Source organism: Montipora capricornis, chromosome 10 (genome assembly GCF_036669925.1).
Source record: "Montipora capricornis isolate CH-2021 chromosome 10, ASM3666992v2, whole genome shotgun sequence".
Lineage (NCBI taxonomy): Eukaryota > Metazoa > Cnidaria > Anthozoa > Scleractinia > Acroporidae > Montipora > Montipora capricornis.
The window spans coordinates 58,269,228-58,289,227 of NC_090892.1; the positions used below are offsets into that span (position 1 = coordinate 58,269,228).

The 20,000-nt window shown below is 40.4% G+C and overlaps 1 protein-coding gene across 1 annotated transcript in view; it reads left to right on the top strand.

Moving 5' to 3' along the window:
• The window catches only part of LOC138022169 (kinesin-like protein KIF28), a 29,379-nt gene extending 11,266 nt beyond the window's left edge, over positions 1–18,113 (top strand). The window contains exons 11-21 of the mRNA XM_068869203.1: positions 460–602; positions 2,000–2,146; positions 3,765–3,852; positions 5,869–5,931; positions 8,383–8,470; positions 9,774–9,944; positions 11,114–11,236; positions 11,568–11,837; positions 14,744–14,902; positions 15,608–15,736; positions 16,155–18,113. Of these exons, the coding sequence (XP_068725304.1) occupies positions 460–602; positions 2,000–2,146; positions 3,765–3,852; positions 5,869–5,931; positions 8,383–8,470; positions 9,774–9,944; positions 11,114–11,236; positions 11,568–11,837; positions 14,744–14,902; positions 15,608–15,736; positions 16,155–16,250 (1,477 nt within the window). The 3' untranslated portion in view covers positions 16,251–18,113. The remainder of the gene's footprint in view (positions 1–459; positions 603–1,999; positions 2,147–3,764; positions 3,853–5,868; positions 5,932–8,382; positions 8,471–9,773; positions 9,945–11,113; positions 11,237–11,567; positions 11,838–14,743; positions 14,903–15,607; positions 15,737–16,154) is intronic.
• The last annotated feature ends 1,887 nt before the right edge of the window (positions 18,114–20,000 follow it).

Consider the following 20,000-nt stretch of genomic DNA (forward strand, 5'->3'; position numbering starts at 1 on the left):
ATGAGCATCATTAGCAGGTTGATCTAAAATCCTATTTGGGATAGATACTGAAAGTCATTAATTTAATTAATATCTGGTATTAATTTTTGTGTGCCTTGAATCACTCAACCAAGAGATTCTTCAAAAGAGTATTTACTTGTAGGTTATGCATGTTATGCACGAAACTTGATTATTACTTTGTATATTAAATTTTTTTCCTTTCTTGAAAATAAATAAATAAATAACTTACAGTATGGTATGGGTTCCATGTTAGTGTTGCCTCTTTCTCAATAAGAATAACAATTAGTATTTTTTACACTTGTAATTCCTTTTTTTTCTGAATATTCAAGGTCCTGGGAAAGTGGAAGCAATTAAGGCCCACTGACTGCAAATCTCCCTTCCTCCAAATAAGAAAAACTGAAACCTGATTTGATAATAATATGGGTATCATACACTATCTTGTGTGTCTTATTTTCAAAGCATTCTCAAGCAGCATGCCCTGATTAAGTCAAGCAATGGTGAAATAAGCATTGAACCTGCATCACCAGGTGCCAAGACCAAGGTTAATGGCATTCCGCTGACAGGGGAACGGGTGTTAAAACATTTTGACAGGATCCTGTTTGGTAAGACATAAGTTATGCCAGTTGAGCCGATCTAAGCTTTGATGATGACTGTATAATAATAAGCATCTGAAACTATTTACTGTTACATCATAGAAGATAGTTATGGTTCATCTTACAAAAGTTGTACAAACCTGTTGATGCTAATGAGCATGCAACTTAAGCAACTGTGAGATAGATCAGCATCCTAAAAGAAAGCACTAATATTGTACTTGTTTAGGTGTAACAAACTGGGTCTTGTGAGTTGTTAGGTAATAATGGCATTGACTAGATAGATAGATAGATAGATAGATAGATAGATAGATAGATAGATAGATAGATAGATAGATAGATAGATAGATAGATAGATAGATAGATAGATAGATAGATACATGTGATTCAATTTTATTGATGTAAGAACAATAATATTAATTGTTATAATGTATACTCAACAAATAAAAATACTGGGTTTTTGATTGGTCAATGACCAATGTACAAATAGGTTATTGAGTGCAATATGGAAGTTACTATGGAAACAAATCGTATGAACTTGCTTGTGCATTTCGGGATTTATGATTTATGGTCACTTGTGATGTTTTGAAACACTCTTGCCCATAAATCATGAAATGCACAAGTAAGTTCATACGATTTCCTATAGTTATTATAGCCGGAAAGAATGTAAATTGTTTCAAAGAATTATATAGAATCTGATCTCAGTTTTATTAGAAAGTGGCACCCTGGGTAGCATTGAGAGTCAATGAAACTGTTCCTTTCTTATGATAATTTTTTTAACCCAAGACCCTTTAAAAAAAAAAAAAAAGAAAACAACTGCAAACTATCCCTCTCTGGCACTGCTGGTTTTAAAATGTGACATCAAACGTCCTGGCATGAATGCCTGAGTGCATTGTGAACTATTCTGTTCTGAGGATACACATTGGGTTTGGAGGTCAAATTTACTTCAAGAACACGTGCTTAGACCAGAAGGCTCCTGCTAAGAAAATTTATGATTCAATGCATAGTTAATAGAGGGGACTGGTTTTGAAGCTCGGCAAACATCAAAGGAGCAAAGAAAGATGCCAAGATTCAGGTTGGAAAGTCCATGACGGTGCACAATCTTTTGTTTTGGGCTCATACAGTATGCATGAATTATGTAACCAACACGTTTCTATTGGTTAGTTCCTCAGTACGGAATAAACAACTATTGTGTTTTGTGCACTATCAAGGCCAATAAAGAGAACAAAAACCTACAACAAAGAGATAATAATTTGTCTGGTTTTCATAACCATTCCCATCTATTAACTATGTTCAATGGTTGTGATTTAGATTAAATGAATCACCATATAAATCTCGCTGCTGACCTGCATGGCTGCTTCCATCTTGTGATGGCTCTCCATGGATTAACTGAATGTTTTGTGTTGTAGGTTCCAACCACATGTATATTCTGATAAATCCAGCCAACACTGAGAAAACTGAAGGGACTCCAGATGATGTGGATTGGGAATTTGCCCAGAAGGAGATTGCTCAAGCTAAGGGTTTTGCCACAGGATTTGGCTCTGGACTCTCAAAAGGTACAACTTTAACTTGCAATATCTGGTTTCCCTCTCATGTGTTCACTAAAGTCTTGTTGGGTGATGTCAATACCTGGACAGATGACCACTGGGAAATACTCCTTCTTGTAGGCTTGGGAGAGCAACGATAGCGTACTGGTGAGAGTACTTGTCTCCTACTTGAAAATGTGTGCAGGATTTCTATCCTCTACACATTTGGACACCAATCACAAGTGGGCCACGTTTGAGCTGCAATCTTGGACAAATTAAATAATGGAAAAGAAATGCCCCCTTCCTCCTAAGTCAAGGATGAAGCCCCATGTAGGCCAAACGTGCCATTTTCCCATCAATGATTTTGGGGGGATGGGTGGTGTCAATTTTCCATTCAATCTGTCCAAGATTGTGACTCTCCACCGGGCTCCAAGGACTTTTTCACCAGGTTCTTGTGTAACTTACGGTAGTATATGCTCAGATATTTAATAGTAATTCTACGAGGACCCGCTGGATATGAAGTGATAGATAACACCCGAGCCGAGTTGGTTATAATCATTTTACTAGGAGCACCCAACGATAATCGTCGGTGAAATATGTGTTCGGGAGGGTCAAACTGACTTAAGAATTTCGGTATTACGTTGCCAAACAGCTATAGATTTCTTCATTAAAACATCACGTAAAAGATTCGCAACCAGGTAAAAGTAGTCCCTTACGTTTTGGTACTTGAAAAGGTCATCTAGCAGTTTCGGATGAGTAAATGGCTCGCTGGGAGGTTCTTAGAAAATTTCATTCCCTAATATTTTCGGGCACTTTAATTTTATCTAACATATCCGAACAGATCAAATTCTTGTAGGTGATAGAAATATCTGTTTAGACAGTCTTTATGCTTTAAAAGGAGCCGACAAATGTCTCTCAAAGGGCTTTTGGCCTAATTTTCACGTTGGGTGCCCTTGATTTTATATCCAGCAAGCCCGAGTGGGATAATTGTTTTACTAAAAGTTCCAGGATCAACAAGTGTTCTTTGGTGTCCCCGGGGGTAGTATTGTCGACTAAAGCATCAATGTCAGTATTCAGTCAATTCCGGTCCAAAACGGCTTTTGTCGGCCATTTTTTGTCAGAGCTGCAAAAATGTTTTCAGCTTGCTTTATTGCTGACGCGTTCCTTGACCATATTTGGTACAGCAGGTATATATAAACTGATACAAGGAAAGGTTACGTTTGTACAAACGTTGGCCGTGTAGCACTTATATTTTAAACAGAGTGAACTGAATAGAGTGTATGTGAGTCTATGTGTTCCCACCCTGGTCAGAAATTTTCTCTGTCCTTGTGTGGGCCCATTTCCATCTGTAGGGCTAACGCTCACATGGTTCATATGGGATTGAAATCTAGCACTTCACATTACAATCTATTCAGTTAACTCTATATAAACTGATAGCCTGTGTCCGGCGAGCTAATTAAAATGCTGGAAATCTGATATCTGTAGTTCAGTTTTTAATAAATATATTTATCTCTATGTTTTTCGTATTCATTACTTAGAGCAATAAGTACTCCTTCTTTTTGCCTTACTACCTTGACTATTTTGACAACTCTTAGCTGTTCAGACAACATGTCAACTGGCATGCCACGTTTTAAATCCTTTTTAATAGATCAGCAAAGAGCTCAGGAACAAGTGTTAGAAGTACTTCCTCTGGTCAGTGAGGTTAATGCAATGAGTGAAGAACTCAACAAACACAAGTATGTAATTATATGGCCGTTTATACGAGAGAAAATAAGCCGCAGCTTACTCTGGCCGCGGCTTACATAAGACGTGAACACACCGTATAAATGGTACAAAATCTACGTTCACGGCTTTCTCAAGCCGCGGCTTATCCTGGCCTTGGATTTTATACTCGTATAAACAGTTCCTTTCTCGTATTATGTACGCCGCGGCCAGAGTAAGCCGCGGCTTATTTTCTCTCGTATAAACGGCCCTAATGATTATTTAGGTATGTGTACTCTATGATGTACTGATCTTAAAGGGTTTTTTTTTCGCTGAAAAACCAGACAAAATGAAGCAAGCGTTTTGTAGAAGGAGAAGATGTCATCTCGTTTTCATTCTGTACAAAAAGATAATTTTTTGTCCTAGTTTGTTCAGTGATGTCATTTTGTATGCCCCAGTCCGGCAGGTACAAAACACATGTCTCAGGTCATTGTTCTACCAATTGCCGTTTTTCACTGTCACACCATCATCAAAACCATTCAACAAATAAAGTCAAGAATCAAAGAGACAAAAAATGATGAATATTCAAACAGTCTCGCAAAGGTTCAGGTTTGTGCGATGTTTCGTGCGGGAGATATTCGAAGAAATGATTTACTCAAATTTATAGGGCTTTGTACGGAGACGCCACGTTTGTGTCCCTTTGAGGAGCACAAATATGGCGACCGGAAGTTAACAAAAACATATGTCACCAAGTTTTGCTATACAAAGCCTGTAGTCGTCTTCTGAGGGCTCATAAACATCTATACGAGTATTTATTGTACACAAGGACTGTTCAGATTGCACAATCTCAACAGATAAGTCACTTTTTTCACCTACGTGACAGCATTCTCGGCCGCCATTTTAACATCGTGTCACGCGAAAGCTTAGAAATTCAACCTTGCTTTATCACAAGACGAAAAACCCTATCAAACTGAAAATTTGTGAAACGATAACTCTTCAGCTGTTCTGATAACTAACTAAACTAAAATCTTAAAAGGATTAATAATTCCTTACTTTTTAATTTTGATGATGTCACGTGAAAACCAAGAATGCAGAAAGAATCCTAAACATTCATTAAAGCTAACCTTTGGGTGCGTTTTTTTGGGAAAATCCAAAAACGGATTTTTCAACGTACAAAAAACGCAAAATCCGGAAAAACGTTATTTTCCATGACAACGCAAACAAACAAACCCAGAGTTGCGTGCAACTTTCAAAAAAACAAAAAAAAATTAGCTGTTAAGTTCGTTTTAGAGAAATTCTTAAATGAAAATGCCACAAGCAAAAAAAATACCTTAACTATCGATAAAAAGAAATGACGAAAAACATGCTTTTTTAGCTGAAGGAAAGGTGCTAACAATATTGTTGCTGTCAAGAAACTTTTAGTGTAATTTCTGGTGTGAAATTTGCAGGAAACCCGCCTAACTATTTTCGACCTATTCATGTCTTCGATCGTACGGCAAAAATGGCGCGAGAAAAACGTTTGGGCTAAACTGTCACGTACGGTAGCTTTTTTTCAAATCCTTTCCCAAAAAAACGCTGAAATGGTGAATCTCAAAAATCCGGATTTAGATTTAATCCGAAGTTTCCTCCTCGAGTGTGGGTACTTTGGATTCATAATCCGTTTTTGGATTTCGTTAAAAAAACGCAAAATCCGTTTTTGAACTCAAGAATCCGTTTTCGGATTTTCCCAAAAAAACGCACCCTTAGGCCTAATTAAACCTAAACAAACGTTTTAGGCCTAATGTTAGCATTGGTAAACTGTTAGGATTGTTTCTGTATTGGTAAAACAATGACTTGTGACCTGTGTTTTGTACCTGCCCACCCCTGTCTGACTTGTCTGCATAGCTCGAAGGGTCCTCGAAGTTTTGGGGATCAGCCCCCTTTAATAAATATCTAGAAAAAGAATAAATGAAAGTGTCGGGTCAAACATTCATTATCAAAGATGATATTGTTGGGGTTTTCCTTTTTTTGTTTCACGTGTAGTTTTAATTTTGTTGTTTTTGCTTCTTTAGGAATTTTGAGGTTATTCTAATTTCTGGGGTGGCCCAGGGAGAAGGCGGTAGTGCAGAAACAAAGTAGGTGAAACGGTGCACGAATTGAGCTGCACAAAAAGTTATTTCAATCAGAAAAATGAAAGTTTGCAAAAGCAAGCGAATAACTTTAGGAAACTCAAGGTAGAAAGTAAAGAGAACATAGTGTAAGGTAGCTAGGGACAGCAAGTGAGACATTAGATCAGTATACTCGAACCCTTGTCATTTTAATTTCTTAGTCTAGTGAATAAAATGATGAAGTGCAAAAGAAAGGACTGTGCATTAGCCGGACATTTTGAAACACGAATATAATAGAGTGGTAACAAGCCAATCATAGAGCAAAGCCGATCGATTCAGCCGGCCCAAAAGGCGTGAAAACACGACTTAGCGAGTAGCATGTGCGCGCGTCCGATTCGTTGAGAATGTTGACATTAGTTTGTATATACATTCTAAACACATTACAGCATGGAAAATGCTTTGTACGATTTTTATTCACTCGTTGTTTCGTATCCGAAAACTCACTCGTTCGTTTTCTGATACGAAACAACGAGTGAATAAAAATCGTACAAAGCATTTTCCATGAAGTAACCTTTATATATCACACATTTGTTTGAACTGGGGTCTTAAGGTCGTAGTGTGTGTATAGTTCTCTAGGCAGAAAAGCGGATACGTTTTGATTTCTTTGATTTTTTTATAGTGACATGCATCATCATCATCATCATCATCACGACAGGGAGTTAGCATACTTCAGTCACATAGAGTAGGTCACAGTGGTAATTAGCTTTATTTCGGCAGGCATTTCACGAAATTCAGTTAGTACAAGAAGTTAGTGACAAAAGCACGATGGTATTCTTTTCATACGGGAGTTTAATCAACGACGACGCTAGGTTAACGGCAATGCTAAAAGGCTTGCATTGAAAGGGAAAAATAGGAAGTTTAAAGGCGCTGTTACACTGTGAAATGTTTCGTGCAACTTGTCTCGCAATTTTTTGGCGACATTGTGGAGGGGCAAGTTGCACAAAACATTTCACAGTGTAACTTACCCTGCAACGCGCCAAAATCGTTGCGAGACAAGTTGCACGAAAAGTAGAACTTTATTCTACTTTCGGCAACGGCTCTTGCGCTTGCGTGTGTTCCTTGTGCTTATGCTTGCGTCCCTAGTGAAAACCAGGCCTTACTATTTTTTCCCTGCGGCCTCGGATAAAAAGGGAGAAACATAGTATGGCCTCGGATTCGGGAGACCAAGGACAACTTCGTCCTTATTAGACATACTCATTAGAAATAAACAGGCAGAAGCTTTTCGGTTGCGCACAAAATTCATTTTACCGGCTGGCCAGTCGCCGTATTTACGTCAGAACGGGTTTTCCCAGGGTGTTTCCCATGGTCTCTCTTTTGTTTGCACGTGAAACTCTCGACGAACTGTCGTCAAGTCTCGCTCTCGTTTGGCCACCTCTCGATCACTGTCATCGACTTTCATGAGCTGTCAAGACTTTCAACTCTCGCTCTCGTTTGGCCAGGGCTTAACGATGTGAAATCATCGAATTTGAGGACAACGGGAGCATACAAACCCTAACATATATGTCGTTAGTATCACCCAACTAGTGGAGTAATGCAAATCCTGCATTTTGATTGGCTACGCTACTAGAGGACTATTAGTAATAGTAGTAATAGTCCTCCAGTAGCGAAAAGCGTGGCGCGTTCTTTCGTTTTATTCCCAAATAAATATTTCTTCAACTTGCATTTGCTAACTTTGTTATTGCCTTTTCTGTCCGACTAGTTGGGTGATACTAAAACAATTAGACCCTTCGCCCTCAAGGGCCACCGGTCAATAGCCCATTCGGCTACCGAATTCGCCGGATACGTGTGGACATCAGCCGTATTCGAAAAAAAGTTGCAAATACAAAACTTTCCGGATACGTGTGGACTGGGCCAAAGGTTTTGAGGGAACGCGTGCCGATAGCAGTAATCTTTCTTTGTCTATTTTTACTTGAAAATCACTCGTTCATATTCAGTTACGGACTAGATCGCTTATAGCGTGAACGAGATGGATAAATCACGAAATTCTCGTGATAAACGCAGGGGTGTATTTTGAAGTTACTTTTTCGTTGACCATACATGTTTTCCCACCCAGCTTGCAGAGCATTTCTTCACTCGACGAGAAGGAAACGACTATGCAGTAATCGTGTTAAGTCTGTATTGAGTATGCGCAGGCCGTTGCTTGGAGACCGTTTCAAATCCAGGCAAAGTTTCGATCGCACTCCCATAAACTAGCTCCCTGGAATAAGGAACCCACTTTTGTTCGCTTTCCATTTCTCCTTCCGAAACTGTTCAGAAGCCTTTCCCTGGCCTAGCGCAGCAACGTAATAGATACTGGTGAACACGTCTTATTTTGAAAAGACTCATTCTGTGAGTATGTATCAGATGGTTCCGAAAATCAACACTTTCTGTGGTCAGTTATATTTAATGAGTAATGATGTTTTTGTTTATTGTTTACAGAGTAATGGTTAGGATGAAAAACTTACTGAACAACAACGTATGGCTTTGGGACCGCGGCAAATTCTTGAACAGACGTTTTCTTATGCAGGTAGGGAACAAGCTACAATCGTTGACAAAATTCCTTGGAACAATCATACAAAACTCGTAATTATCGATGATTTCAGAATTACTTCCAAACGCAGTGCCATATTAATTTAGGAAAACTCCATTGCAGCTCCTCCCTCTGAATACAACAGGGGGCGGAGTTTAAGAAACTACGACGGCTACGGCTATGGCAACGACAACGCCACAAAACAAGAATACCATTGGTTAAAAGAGGGAAAACAATCGTGCTGCAAGTGCGGCACACATTTAGCGGTATTCTGCGTAACAACGTGGGAGGCGCGGTGGCCTCATGGTTAGTGTGCTCAACTCCGGATCGAGTGGTCCAGGTTCTGGTCCTGGCCTGGGACATTGTGTTGTGTTCTTGGGCAAGACACTTTACTGTCACGGTGCCTCTCTCCACCCAGGTGTATAAATGGGTACCGGCGAAATGCTGAGGGTAACCCTGCGATGGACTGGCATCCCATCCAGGGGGGAGTAAAAAAAAAAAATACTCTTAGTCACTTCATGTCACAGAAACTGGGATAAGCTCCGGCTCTGAAGGGCCACGTGGCTCGTACACAGACTTGCTTTGCTACGTGAAATCACCAAATTTCAGGTTTCAACGATAACGTGAACAAACAAACGTAAACCTTTTACCCTAGATTTGTACTCTGAAACCGCTCATTCCAATGTATTTTTAGGATAACTCGCCCACATTGTGCGACAAGAACGAGATGGCTTAATCGGGAAAGAGTTACGATTGTTCAATGTTATGTTGTAAGGTGACGTTTTCGTCGACGTCCCCATCGTAGATCTTAAAGTCGGAATACCCTGACACAGCAATGACCAGAACCAGGTTGCTCACCAGCGGTTTTCGTTAAAACAATGGTTTGCTGGGGGTGCTCAGTCTCGCGGGCTCAGAAAACCTTGATGTGGTCATTGTTAAATATTTTTAAGGTTTTTCTTTAAAGTCCCTAATGTCTGAAGACACTGCGGAATGCACGTTTCCAATACTGTGGCTGGGGTTGGCCGGGCCCGAGAGGGGCTGGGTCCTTGTAGTTGTAAAGAGTCACAAATGTAAATGAGTCCCAAGAATTTTGTCCTCTATCGGAATTATGCTCCCTTTTCTTTCCTTCAACATTTACTATAAAAAGTAGTCTATGTGAGTAGTTATGGCTTAAATTATTGTTTCCCAGCCTGCACACACAGGATTGCGGACCTTCTTTTTACAGTTCTTTCAATTTCCCTTGTTGAATATTCTGCACAAATAAAAGACGAATGAATATTCGATGTGTTGTTCCTTCCAGGATTTATACCAGAGGTCCATGGATGGCGAGGATTTAAGTAAACTTCCCAAAGAAGAAGATCCATTCTGGGAACCACCCGAAGATGTTTTAATTGGAACAGCCAGTGTGTTCTTGCAAAGTCTAAGCTACGCTTTAGATTTTGACGATAAACTAGCTATAACAGACTACAAGGTGAATTTGTGGAAACAGTGTGTTCTTTCTCCTCCCAGAGTCCCGATTGGGTTTGGAGCTGACCCACGGCTTATTGCTTGGTAGTCCAATTCTCAACCAACCAACTAACTACAATGTTTCCCAAACCAAAAACCACTACTGGACGTTCGAGCGGCGGACTTTTTTTTCACGAAATACTCTCACCCTCTCAGGAATGTACCCAAGGCTAATTTCACAGCGGCTTGGATTCAAAGACCTTATAGTGATCTTTTATTATCTGCGTGATTTTCGGTGCATGTTAACAGTTCTCGTTAAGTCCTTCGACCATCCACTAACCATTTAATTCTCCAAAGAAATTACCCAATCCGTGGATGAAGTGCGATCGTCCGGGTTAGATAAAGAGCCCATAAAACGGCAATTTCACAGGTCAAGCTATTTTTAGACGAGTCCTTAAATAAGATTTGGCTTGTACGAGTGACTCTTCTCAATTCTATGGGTAATAATTGCTCGTGCAAGACTTGTGATTGGCAAAAGGCCTGATTTCGCGGGAAAAACGCCCTACGGCAAGTACAGTGAAGTTGATGTGCGATCCTATCCACGGGCTCCTAGTTAGGTGTAGTCCTGAGAAGGACATTTCTTGGTGACATTGACTGCATGTTGTTTCGATAACCAGTGCGTAAGTAACCCTCCGTGACAAGTGATTTTTGTAGTGTTTGAGAATTGTTTAGTTAGCCTGGTGTTTGACCTGATTGGTCAGTAGGGCGAGTTTCAATCGAGTGTCGTAAAACCAAAACCAAAGTAATTACTTTGGCCAATCAAAAAGGACGAAGACAATCCAGTAAACCAATCAAAAATCGAAGTAATCACACGTAGCGGACACAAAGCGCGGGAAAATGTGCGTGCGCAAGCCACGATTGGTTTTGGTTTCACTTATGATTGGTTGAAAAAGTGGCGTGAGAAATTTCAACCAATCACTGAGGAAAGTAATGCAAAACCAAAGCAATTCGCTAATTACTTTCGACACAATTGAAAACCGCTCTAGAAACGTGATGTTGTTTGGTTTGTGTTCGTCAGGTCTTCGATTGACCCGGATTTTCTGTTATTTGTTTGTATCGTTAATTTTCATTCTACTAAAGTCAATTGAACCACTTTTGTACCATAATCATCATCGTTCTTTCGTCATGTTCCAGGGTGAGGAGGTGGCCACAGTTGTCATTAATGTGGCTCCGTGTTACGCCGACCAGAAACCGCTAAGTGAAGAATTTTTTGTGGATGATCCATCTGAATTGCTTGCCAAAGACTATCATTATAAGGTCAGTGGGCAATTGCGGTTATTCATACGTTTGTAACCGGTGTTATTTCTCTCGTGATTGGAAGTTTATTTTGGAGTTTTTATCTAGTTGACAAGTAGATTCCATGTAACCGTTCGTCTTTTCAGTAATAGATCACAGATGACGTCAAGATATGGTAAGGTGGTAAGTGGCACACGAGTTGATAGCCGATTGTGTCACATATGGCGACCGTTGGAAACGATGATTATTGTTTTTCTTCATTAATACACCGCAAAATGCCTCACAATTTATTTATTTTTAATCACTTACCTTTTCCTTGTTCTTCTTTATTTATTTATTCAATTTCTTGCAGGTTACTATCCGTAACGCTACTGTTCATGACGCCAAGTTTAACAAAGGCTTATACATCAAGTACAAGCCGTTCAGGGAGACAGATTTCACTACAACCAAAACTGTCGAAGGCACACTTTCTCCTGAGTTCAACCATTCCACGGTATTTCACTTCGATAGCATCACACCGGAGCATCTGGAATGGTTTGATACTGGCTGCATTGCCTTTCAACTCTATGGTCGGCAGGAAGACAGCGATCCGGACGCAGCTCGATCAAGAATGACCACAAAGGTATGAATGAATCTTGAAAGTCATTTTGCGTTTATTGTGATTTCGCTTAATGCTACACTTCAAGGTGTCTGGCTTGAAAATGTCGTGTCACGTTTTCGGTCAATCAGATTTAAGAGCTGGTTAAACCAATTTTGATTGGCTCGTCAGCGTTTTCCCGCGTTTTACGCCGGCTGCAAATATTTGCTGTTGGTCATGATTGCCTCAGTTCAAGTATTTCTTCAAAAGTACGCTGTTATCGGAATTTTTGGAAGAATACATGTTTCAAGATTTAACTTGGTCTAAAAGGGCTTTTTTAAACACAAGAAAGGTTACAGACCTTTGTGGCTGCACTTACGTTGAGCTGTAATTTCCGTGCAATCAAGTCGCGTGCGGGTAATTTGCGGCTGCTTATTCAATACTGAATGAAAGTCATGTACATTTGAAGTGTGGGTTTTGACGAAATGGAGAAGTGATCCTTTCACTTATGTGGACAATTTTAAGCAATTGTCCCTTACAGACATCTGAAAAATTCACGTGGCTCCAAAAGGATTCGAACCCATGAACTCTGTGATACCTGTGCACTGCTCTACCAACTGAGCTATGAAGCCACTGAGCATGCTCAACACAGTGAATTTCGACCCCTGGCAGATATTTCTTTTTCGGGAAAGACCTCATGGATATACCCACCACGAGTCCCCTAGGTTAAACTGTCATTTTACAGATTTAGTTTAAGTGCCCATTTCAGTGATTAGGTCTAAACTTTCGTTTATGTTATTGCTATAGCAATATTTAGTTGTAGAAACTGATTTAGAATGGTCATTTTTTTAGAGTTATGGTTGTTGTGTATATCCATGAGATCCTTGCCTCGTTTTCAGTACTCGTCGGCGGCCCAGCGAACGCAAAATGAAGAGACCGCTGTTAGCAGGAAACCGCGAACGCCGCCGAAGGACTCGATGAACGAAATAAATGTGTATTTGAAGTGCGGGTTATAGAAAAAAGTAAAAGTAACAGTAAAGTAACCATATTTATGGCCAACGTTTGCAAAAACGTAATCCTTCCTTGTACTTTTACATGTTCATTGCCGTGACTTTAACATCTTCAGTTCCCACGGCCTGCTTCCGTCTGACCTTGTTGCTCAGTCGGTAGAGCTGCGATGATCTAACCCGAAGGTCGTGGGTTCAATTCCCACCCTGGGCAGAGTTTTTCTCTGTCCTTGTGTGGGCCCTTTCCATTAGTAGGGCCAACGCTCACATGGTTCATACGGGATAGAAACCAAGCACTTCACATTACACTGCACTCAGTTAAGTCTGTTGAAACATAAGTGCTACACGGCCACCGTTTGCAAAAACGTAATCCTTCCTTGTAATCATATTTAACGTTGATAACTCGTAACAGTAATTCAACTGACAAACCTGAGGTCGACGGTCCGCTCATTTTACTCCCCCCCCTCTCCATCAGTGCTCCGTTTTACGGGAATTTAAAGCTAATTAAGCTACACAGAAAGGAAGGAAGTCGAAACAAGGAGCGTTTACCATTTGTCAACAAAAACCGAAAATTCCGGTTGGAAACTCAAATTGTACAGCTCATTCCACCGGAAAGTTTCTGGAAAAGATGGAAATCCTCAGAGGTATTCCTCTTTTCCCGTTCCAACCGAAATGACCGGAAAAATCCTGTACCATTTGTAAACTCCCACTCGACCCGGTGCACTTCGGCCTCTTTTCCCGCCATTCGACGCTGCAGATGCAGCCGTCATTTTGATTTGTTATTGTTTTCTTCTAGCCGCGAGAGTCTCGGGCTTGGCGAAACGCCACACCGGGAAAGTCCTGTACCATTACGAGTATTCCATTCCAACCGGTTTTTCCGTGCAAATGGTAAACGCCCAAGGATGCGAGATCCGGCAATCGAACTCAGGACCTCTTGCACCAAGGCCGCGCACTAACCGACTGTGCCATCCTTGCTACTTAGACAAAATGGAGAAGTGATCCTCGTACGTATTTGGACAATTTGAAGCAATTGTCTCTTGTAGACATCTGCATTGCACCGGCATCGAGGAGGTCACCGGTTCGAATCCCATTTAAAGCTACCTGACCTGAATTTTTCAGGTGTCTGTAAGAGAGAGTTGCTTGAGGGGAACCTCCACTAAAACAGGAATATATCTTTAAAATAGTTAACATAATGCTCACAATCAAAATTGTTCGAACGTTTTCCAATGGGAGCGTTTGTATCCGAAATAAATAAGTTTTAAAAACGGTTGTTTTGGTTTTCAAATTTCCCGGGCGCCGCCATCTTGAACAATTGTGACGTGTCATGGTTGCCCTATTGTTTTAAAACAAAAGATCTTTGTGCAACACAACACGTCACCATTGTTCAAGATGGCGGCGCCCAGGAAATTTGAAAACCAAAACAAGCGTTTTTGAAATTCATTTATTTCGGATACAAACGATTCCCGTGGAAAACGTTTGAACAATTTTGCTTGTAAACATTATGTTAAATATTTTGAAGTTGTATCCTTGTTTTAATGGAGGTTTCCTTTAAAGTTGTCGAGATAAGTGCGACGAGGATCAGGTCTTTATTTCGTTTATTCAGTATTGCTTGTTCAAGTGGACTGAAGTAAACTTGGAACGCAGACGAGACTGAATGGTAGTAAAAGATCGTAGTTCTTACTGACGCGAGGAGGCCGTTAGCAGCCTGTTAAATTTGAGACCACGGAGTCTCCAGTAGCTCAGTGGTTAGAACATCCGTACTAGATCATGTAATGGAGGGTCGTGGGTTCAAATCCCATCTGGGGCTGGGATTTTTCCGATTTCCTATTTGACGATGCATAATATCTTTCATGTATTTAAATTTGGTTGTTAGGTTCAATCATGTAGCTTTTTCAACAGCGATATTGCAACGACTTATTCTGGATGCGTCGTTTCATCTTGTAGGAGCTTCGTCAAATGGAAATGCAGATTGCCAGACCCGGAATAGGTCCTCGCTCCACAACAATGGTAAATGCTGACACTTCATCAGCTCAACTCAAAGCCGAACTGATTTTGCTTAAAAGGAAGAATCTTCGACTGGAGAAAAAGGAGAAACGCATCCAGGTTAGTTCCTACGGTCTCCATTTATTTCCGCGGTTAAAAAGTAATTTGAAACTTTAGGTTAGAAACATTCAAGTATTTACTCGCAAAGACCGAAAACATTCTCAAGAAGCTATGGTCCATATAATTTCACCATTTCGTAGAGTTGCTCCGACTTGCCGCATTTATCCATTTTGAAATGACTAAAGTAAGTACTCACATTTTCATCCTTGAAGAGCTCGGAGAATTGTCAAGTTTTATCTTCAGTAGTCAGTTTTTCCACCTTGGACCCGCCTTATCTACCGCTTACCAGTTCAAAACTATGAAGGCGCTTCATATCCACATACAGTTCAGAGTTTCAAGAACGTGCGCGCGTCGGGATAAAAGCAAGTATATATTTTAAAAAATAATTTCTAATGCAAATTCTTGCGGCTATTTACCATAACAAAAAAGACAATCATATGCTCGTTTTTATTCCGACGCGCACATTCGTTTCTTGAAACTCCATTTTACCACATTTGGTCAAGACAGCGCGCAAAATATGAGACGGAAATACACTGCAGTGTCCCGGTTTGGAACAGAGCAAATGCGGACGGAACGGGAGTTTTGCAATAAAAGAGATTGTTTTCAACACGATGCAAAGCCCAAGAATTTAGCTTTAGGTAGTCGGGGAAACTTGTGGTTCGCTGACTTTGTTCTTGTATGTATGCTTATCAATGTGTCGCATAGGATCTTTGTGAAGAGTGGGGAAAGAAACCACCTGAAGAACAATCCTTTGAAGCCTTTCACCGTGCTGTGTCTGCAGCAGCCGCGCACCAGAGTGGAAAACTCAAGTACAAAGTTAATATGCTGATGGGAGTAAGTACAGGCTCTGTCATTTTCTTTGTTATTGATACGATATTTTTGCAAAACGTCTCGCCTCTTTCTTCGATTGGGGTTAAATAGCAACTCTTTTCCACTATCCCACGTTTTTACATCCCTTGTGCGGAGCCCAGCCCCACCAGAATTTGGAAACTTTGTTGGAATTGTGTCCTGAGCAAATGCGTCATGAAGATACAATTTTCCGAAATCACTGCCATAAGCCATAGACCCTTTCCATAAATGGCAATGTACATCCTAAGCCTTAAATTCATGTGAAAAAATGCTTTGTCTAGTAGCATAAGTACGAGGCTAAGGATGTACAAAGTATTGTTATTCAGATTTAGGAGCCAGATATGCAGAGGGTCTATTGGTTTATCGTTTATGACTTAGACAATTTTTTTTGTCGTTATTTCAGTACTTAAAGGATCAAAACGGAACAACAGCTAATGGAGGCCAAATCAAAATGGACCCGAAAGTAGCGCAAGGAAGTCGCGCCTGTTCAGTCATGTAATGTGACGCCGACACCACAGCGGGCCCTAACACGTAGAACTTGTTTAAATCGCATTTAAATCACAATTCCATTGTAGATATGTGGGCTTTTGAATCTTAGCCCGTAGAACCCTTCACTTTGCAAACGTTGCCGCCTGCGTTGGGCGCTCAGGGTGAAAACTCGATTCATTGGCGTCCATTATGGAACTAAAAGAAGTGTTGCCATTCGTCCAAAACGCAGTCTCTTTCTGCGGTCATTATTAGGGCTGGTTTTAACCACACAAGCAGCACATATTCAGACTCAGTTACGTCTTGGTCATTAGCACGTTGTCTTAAGACAAAAGACTCTAAAAATCGGGGACGAATTCTTTTATCCTGTGCGATCGAGAATTTAACCGACATTGGTGTGAACTCCCGGCAAAGGCATGGTTGGATAGATGTTTGGTAACTCACGCCGAAATCGACAACTGCGCACTGCGCATGGACAGATGATGAAGCCACGGACAATTCAACCCGGAACGTCCTGCACGGTTCTTTGCGGGAAAATTGTTTGGTCAATAGGCCTTTTGCAACAAACGATCACATGATACAAAATCCGCCATGCTGGAGGGCAAGCTCATTTATTATTGTACCATGTGATCGTTTGTTGCAAAAGGGCTATTATTCAACCGGTTGCAAATTCGTCCGGTACCGCGTGAAGGTAACCATACTCTAACCATATACTTTACTGTAACCATGTGTTACGGTCGACCATCAGGTTATTTTTAAGGTTCAACAAACACATGTTAGCCTTGGTTTTTGCCGGATAAGTCTTGTGTAAAAGGCCATTTCCGAGTTGATGTCCGCCTCCTCTTCAAAGCGAGTCTAAGTGCGAAGTTTTTCATATGAAAATTAGTTTTCATTCATATGTAAAGTAGAACTAATTACCATCACAAAAACTTCGCACTTAAACTAGCTTTTGAAGAACTCGGAAATGGCCTATTCAGGCAACCTAATGGACTGGCCAAACGCACGCAACATATCACAACAGGGTGGCCAAACGAACGCAACATGTTGTGCCCAACAATGTTGCGATCGTTTGGCCAGGCCTTAACGTCATAAAATCTTTTCAATAGAATTAGTTTAAGCATCAATAGATTTCCGTCCTTTGGTGACCTACCTCAGAATCTAATTTCATAAGCAGGACGAATTTCTTAATATATGAAATGAGAATCGAACTTCTTGCTTAATTTTATTATGAGCTTATTAAAGCCGTTTTACTCGCAGAAGTAATCAATTTCGTCATTTCGGACACTTTGCTGTGCAAAGCGAATCAGCTGGTGTCAACTGTTTTCTTTTCTTTTCGAGTGGCCTGCTTGAAAAAACGTTTTTTCAGGTCCGCTTTTTGTGGTTTAGGTATCACGAATAAGGGATCAGCATTGGAGTAAGTTCTCTGTTTTTTGTTTTATACGCTTTGTTCCGCCCCTACCATACATTATCCACGAATGTAGAAAATTCTTAGACCGAGGAAAAGCCCGCTTTAGTCAGGAATAGACGAACCTTGTTTGCAGCATACCGCGCATAGCCGGTTGCCGTGATGGTCCGATCATGACTTCACTTCGTTCTTCACTTAGTCATTTGCTTTCTAGTTATCGCAGTATGCGAGACACTTCTCAACGAATCACGGTACACGGTAAGATACATATTTTTTATACAAGGTGTGATCATTGCATGTGTAGTTAGAGGGTTTTATGTTGTATTTAAATTCTATCGTGCCGGCAAAATGTTGATCTTGTAGGTCTTGAAATAATTGAGCTGTATGATCGGTCATATTTATTTTGTCTTTTGTACAGTTGGGACATCTTTTTTTTGTAGTCAATTTTTGCAATAAAAAGAAGTGAGAACATTTTCTTCGAGTGAATTTCTGGTCTTGTCCACAATAACTTCATCAAAGCCTCAAGATGGGCCTCATTCGCGCGGCGGCCATGTTGGCCATAGACAATATGGTAAAGACTTGTTTCCATATCTCAAAGTGTCCTTGGACGTGAGGTGCCTGGGAATGAAATTAAATCACTGGAATCGGTCAGTCAAAAATGCAGACTGAGGTTATAATGTAACTGTTTAAAAAGCCCAAACCCCTTAGAAATGCTAACCTTAGGCCTAACAAGACGCTTCCTTAAGCGTTTACTCGAAATACCATATGGCGCAGACGTAGGGTGATACATTTTGGAAGAGGTAGTTTTTTAATTTGGCAAGTACGGAACAAAACAAGTAAATGTTTCTGCAGCCAGTTGCTCATTTACAAACGCGGATAATGTACCGGTGAACATCGTGCAACAATGGACCTCTTTATCTTGTACGTTTTGTTTTCCCATTTCAGACCACGTGATGTTCCCAAGGGAATGTTCCTTTTGTTTTTTCATAAGTTATGCATATATATGCATGTGTATAAGACGACATTTGAAAGAAACTGTTCCCTAGGGTAACATCACGTGGTCTGAAATGGGAAAACAAAACGTACAAGCTAAAAGGTCCATTGTACCGGTGAACAATTGCAAATAAATTCATCAGGGGGAAAGGACCCCCCTTTTAGACTGGGTCCATGGACCTGACCCCTATTTTTTCTTAGTTAATTTTTTTGGTTTGCGTTTTTGCTGTAAAGTGTCCGAAAGCATATTCATGAGCTTTTTAACCTTAGTAAAGACGATTTCAGCTAATTTGCTTCACTTTTCTTCCGCACTAATAAAAAATTACTTGAACTTTAAAGAAAATGTTATGCGCTCCAGGGAAGAATGGAAGTAGGCGGTGTACAGACCGTCACTCTCCGAATTTACCGTTAGTAATCTTGTTTCGGAATAATTTTGCAAAAATTAATGAGTGATCTACGGTGACCAAATCATATTTCTTTGGAGCTAAATTTTCAAAACGGTGGTAAATGAGGCAGATTCCAAAAGTGCATTGAAGAGCGTCTGAGATTCCTTGGCTTTATAGCACAGAAGTACTCTTTAAAGGAAAGGATGCCATTGCAAGACTTCCAAACGGGTACGGCTCAGATCTTAAGAGCAACCCTGATCGTTGCCAATGAGCTGTTTATATTTTCCTTGATATGTACACATCTCAAGTCTTCCAGGGCAACACGCTCTATAGATTGTTCTTGAGAATAGCTAGGCTGGTCCGAGCAAGGCATTGAGATTATATTGACTGGTAAGAGGATAGCCTGGGACGTTTTCAACTGAGCAATCTTTTGAATCGTGCAATATTCACCTCGTGAAGATTCGTCAGGAGCGCTTTCAATTCCTACAAATGTATGTAGAATTGATTTCCACTTTACACTCCACAGATAACAATTTCCCTCGTACTTTAAAAGAAAAATCTCTTTGACCATCAAAAAAATTTTTATTCGTATTTTTTACCATGCACAAAGTACACACGAAGTCATCGTGAAATCCCTCACGGTGTTGATGGGGAGAAACAAAAATGAAAACCAATTAAAACTCGGTGTTTCAATGATGTAATGATAGAGGGGTAATACCCAATCAAACATTTTCCATACATTCCAGGAAAAATCAGGCGGTATTGAACACGATTAACAACGGTAAATCACAGACGCTTCTCTCAGATTTTTTTTCGGAGAGTGGGCAGGGGTGCACAGGCTAGAATGGAAGGGGCCATTTGGATTCTACTTAACCCGTGAATGGGATCAAACACACCAACCCACATCATTACAATAAAGTTTGATTTCAATCAATCTGATCAAGACATAAGAATGAAATGAAATTATCCTTGTAAAATA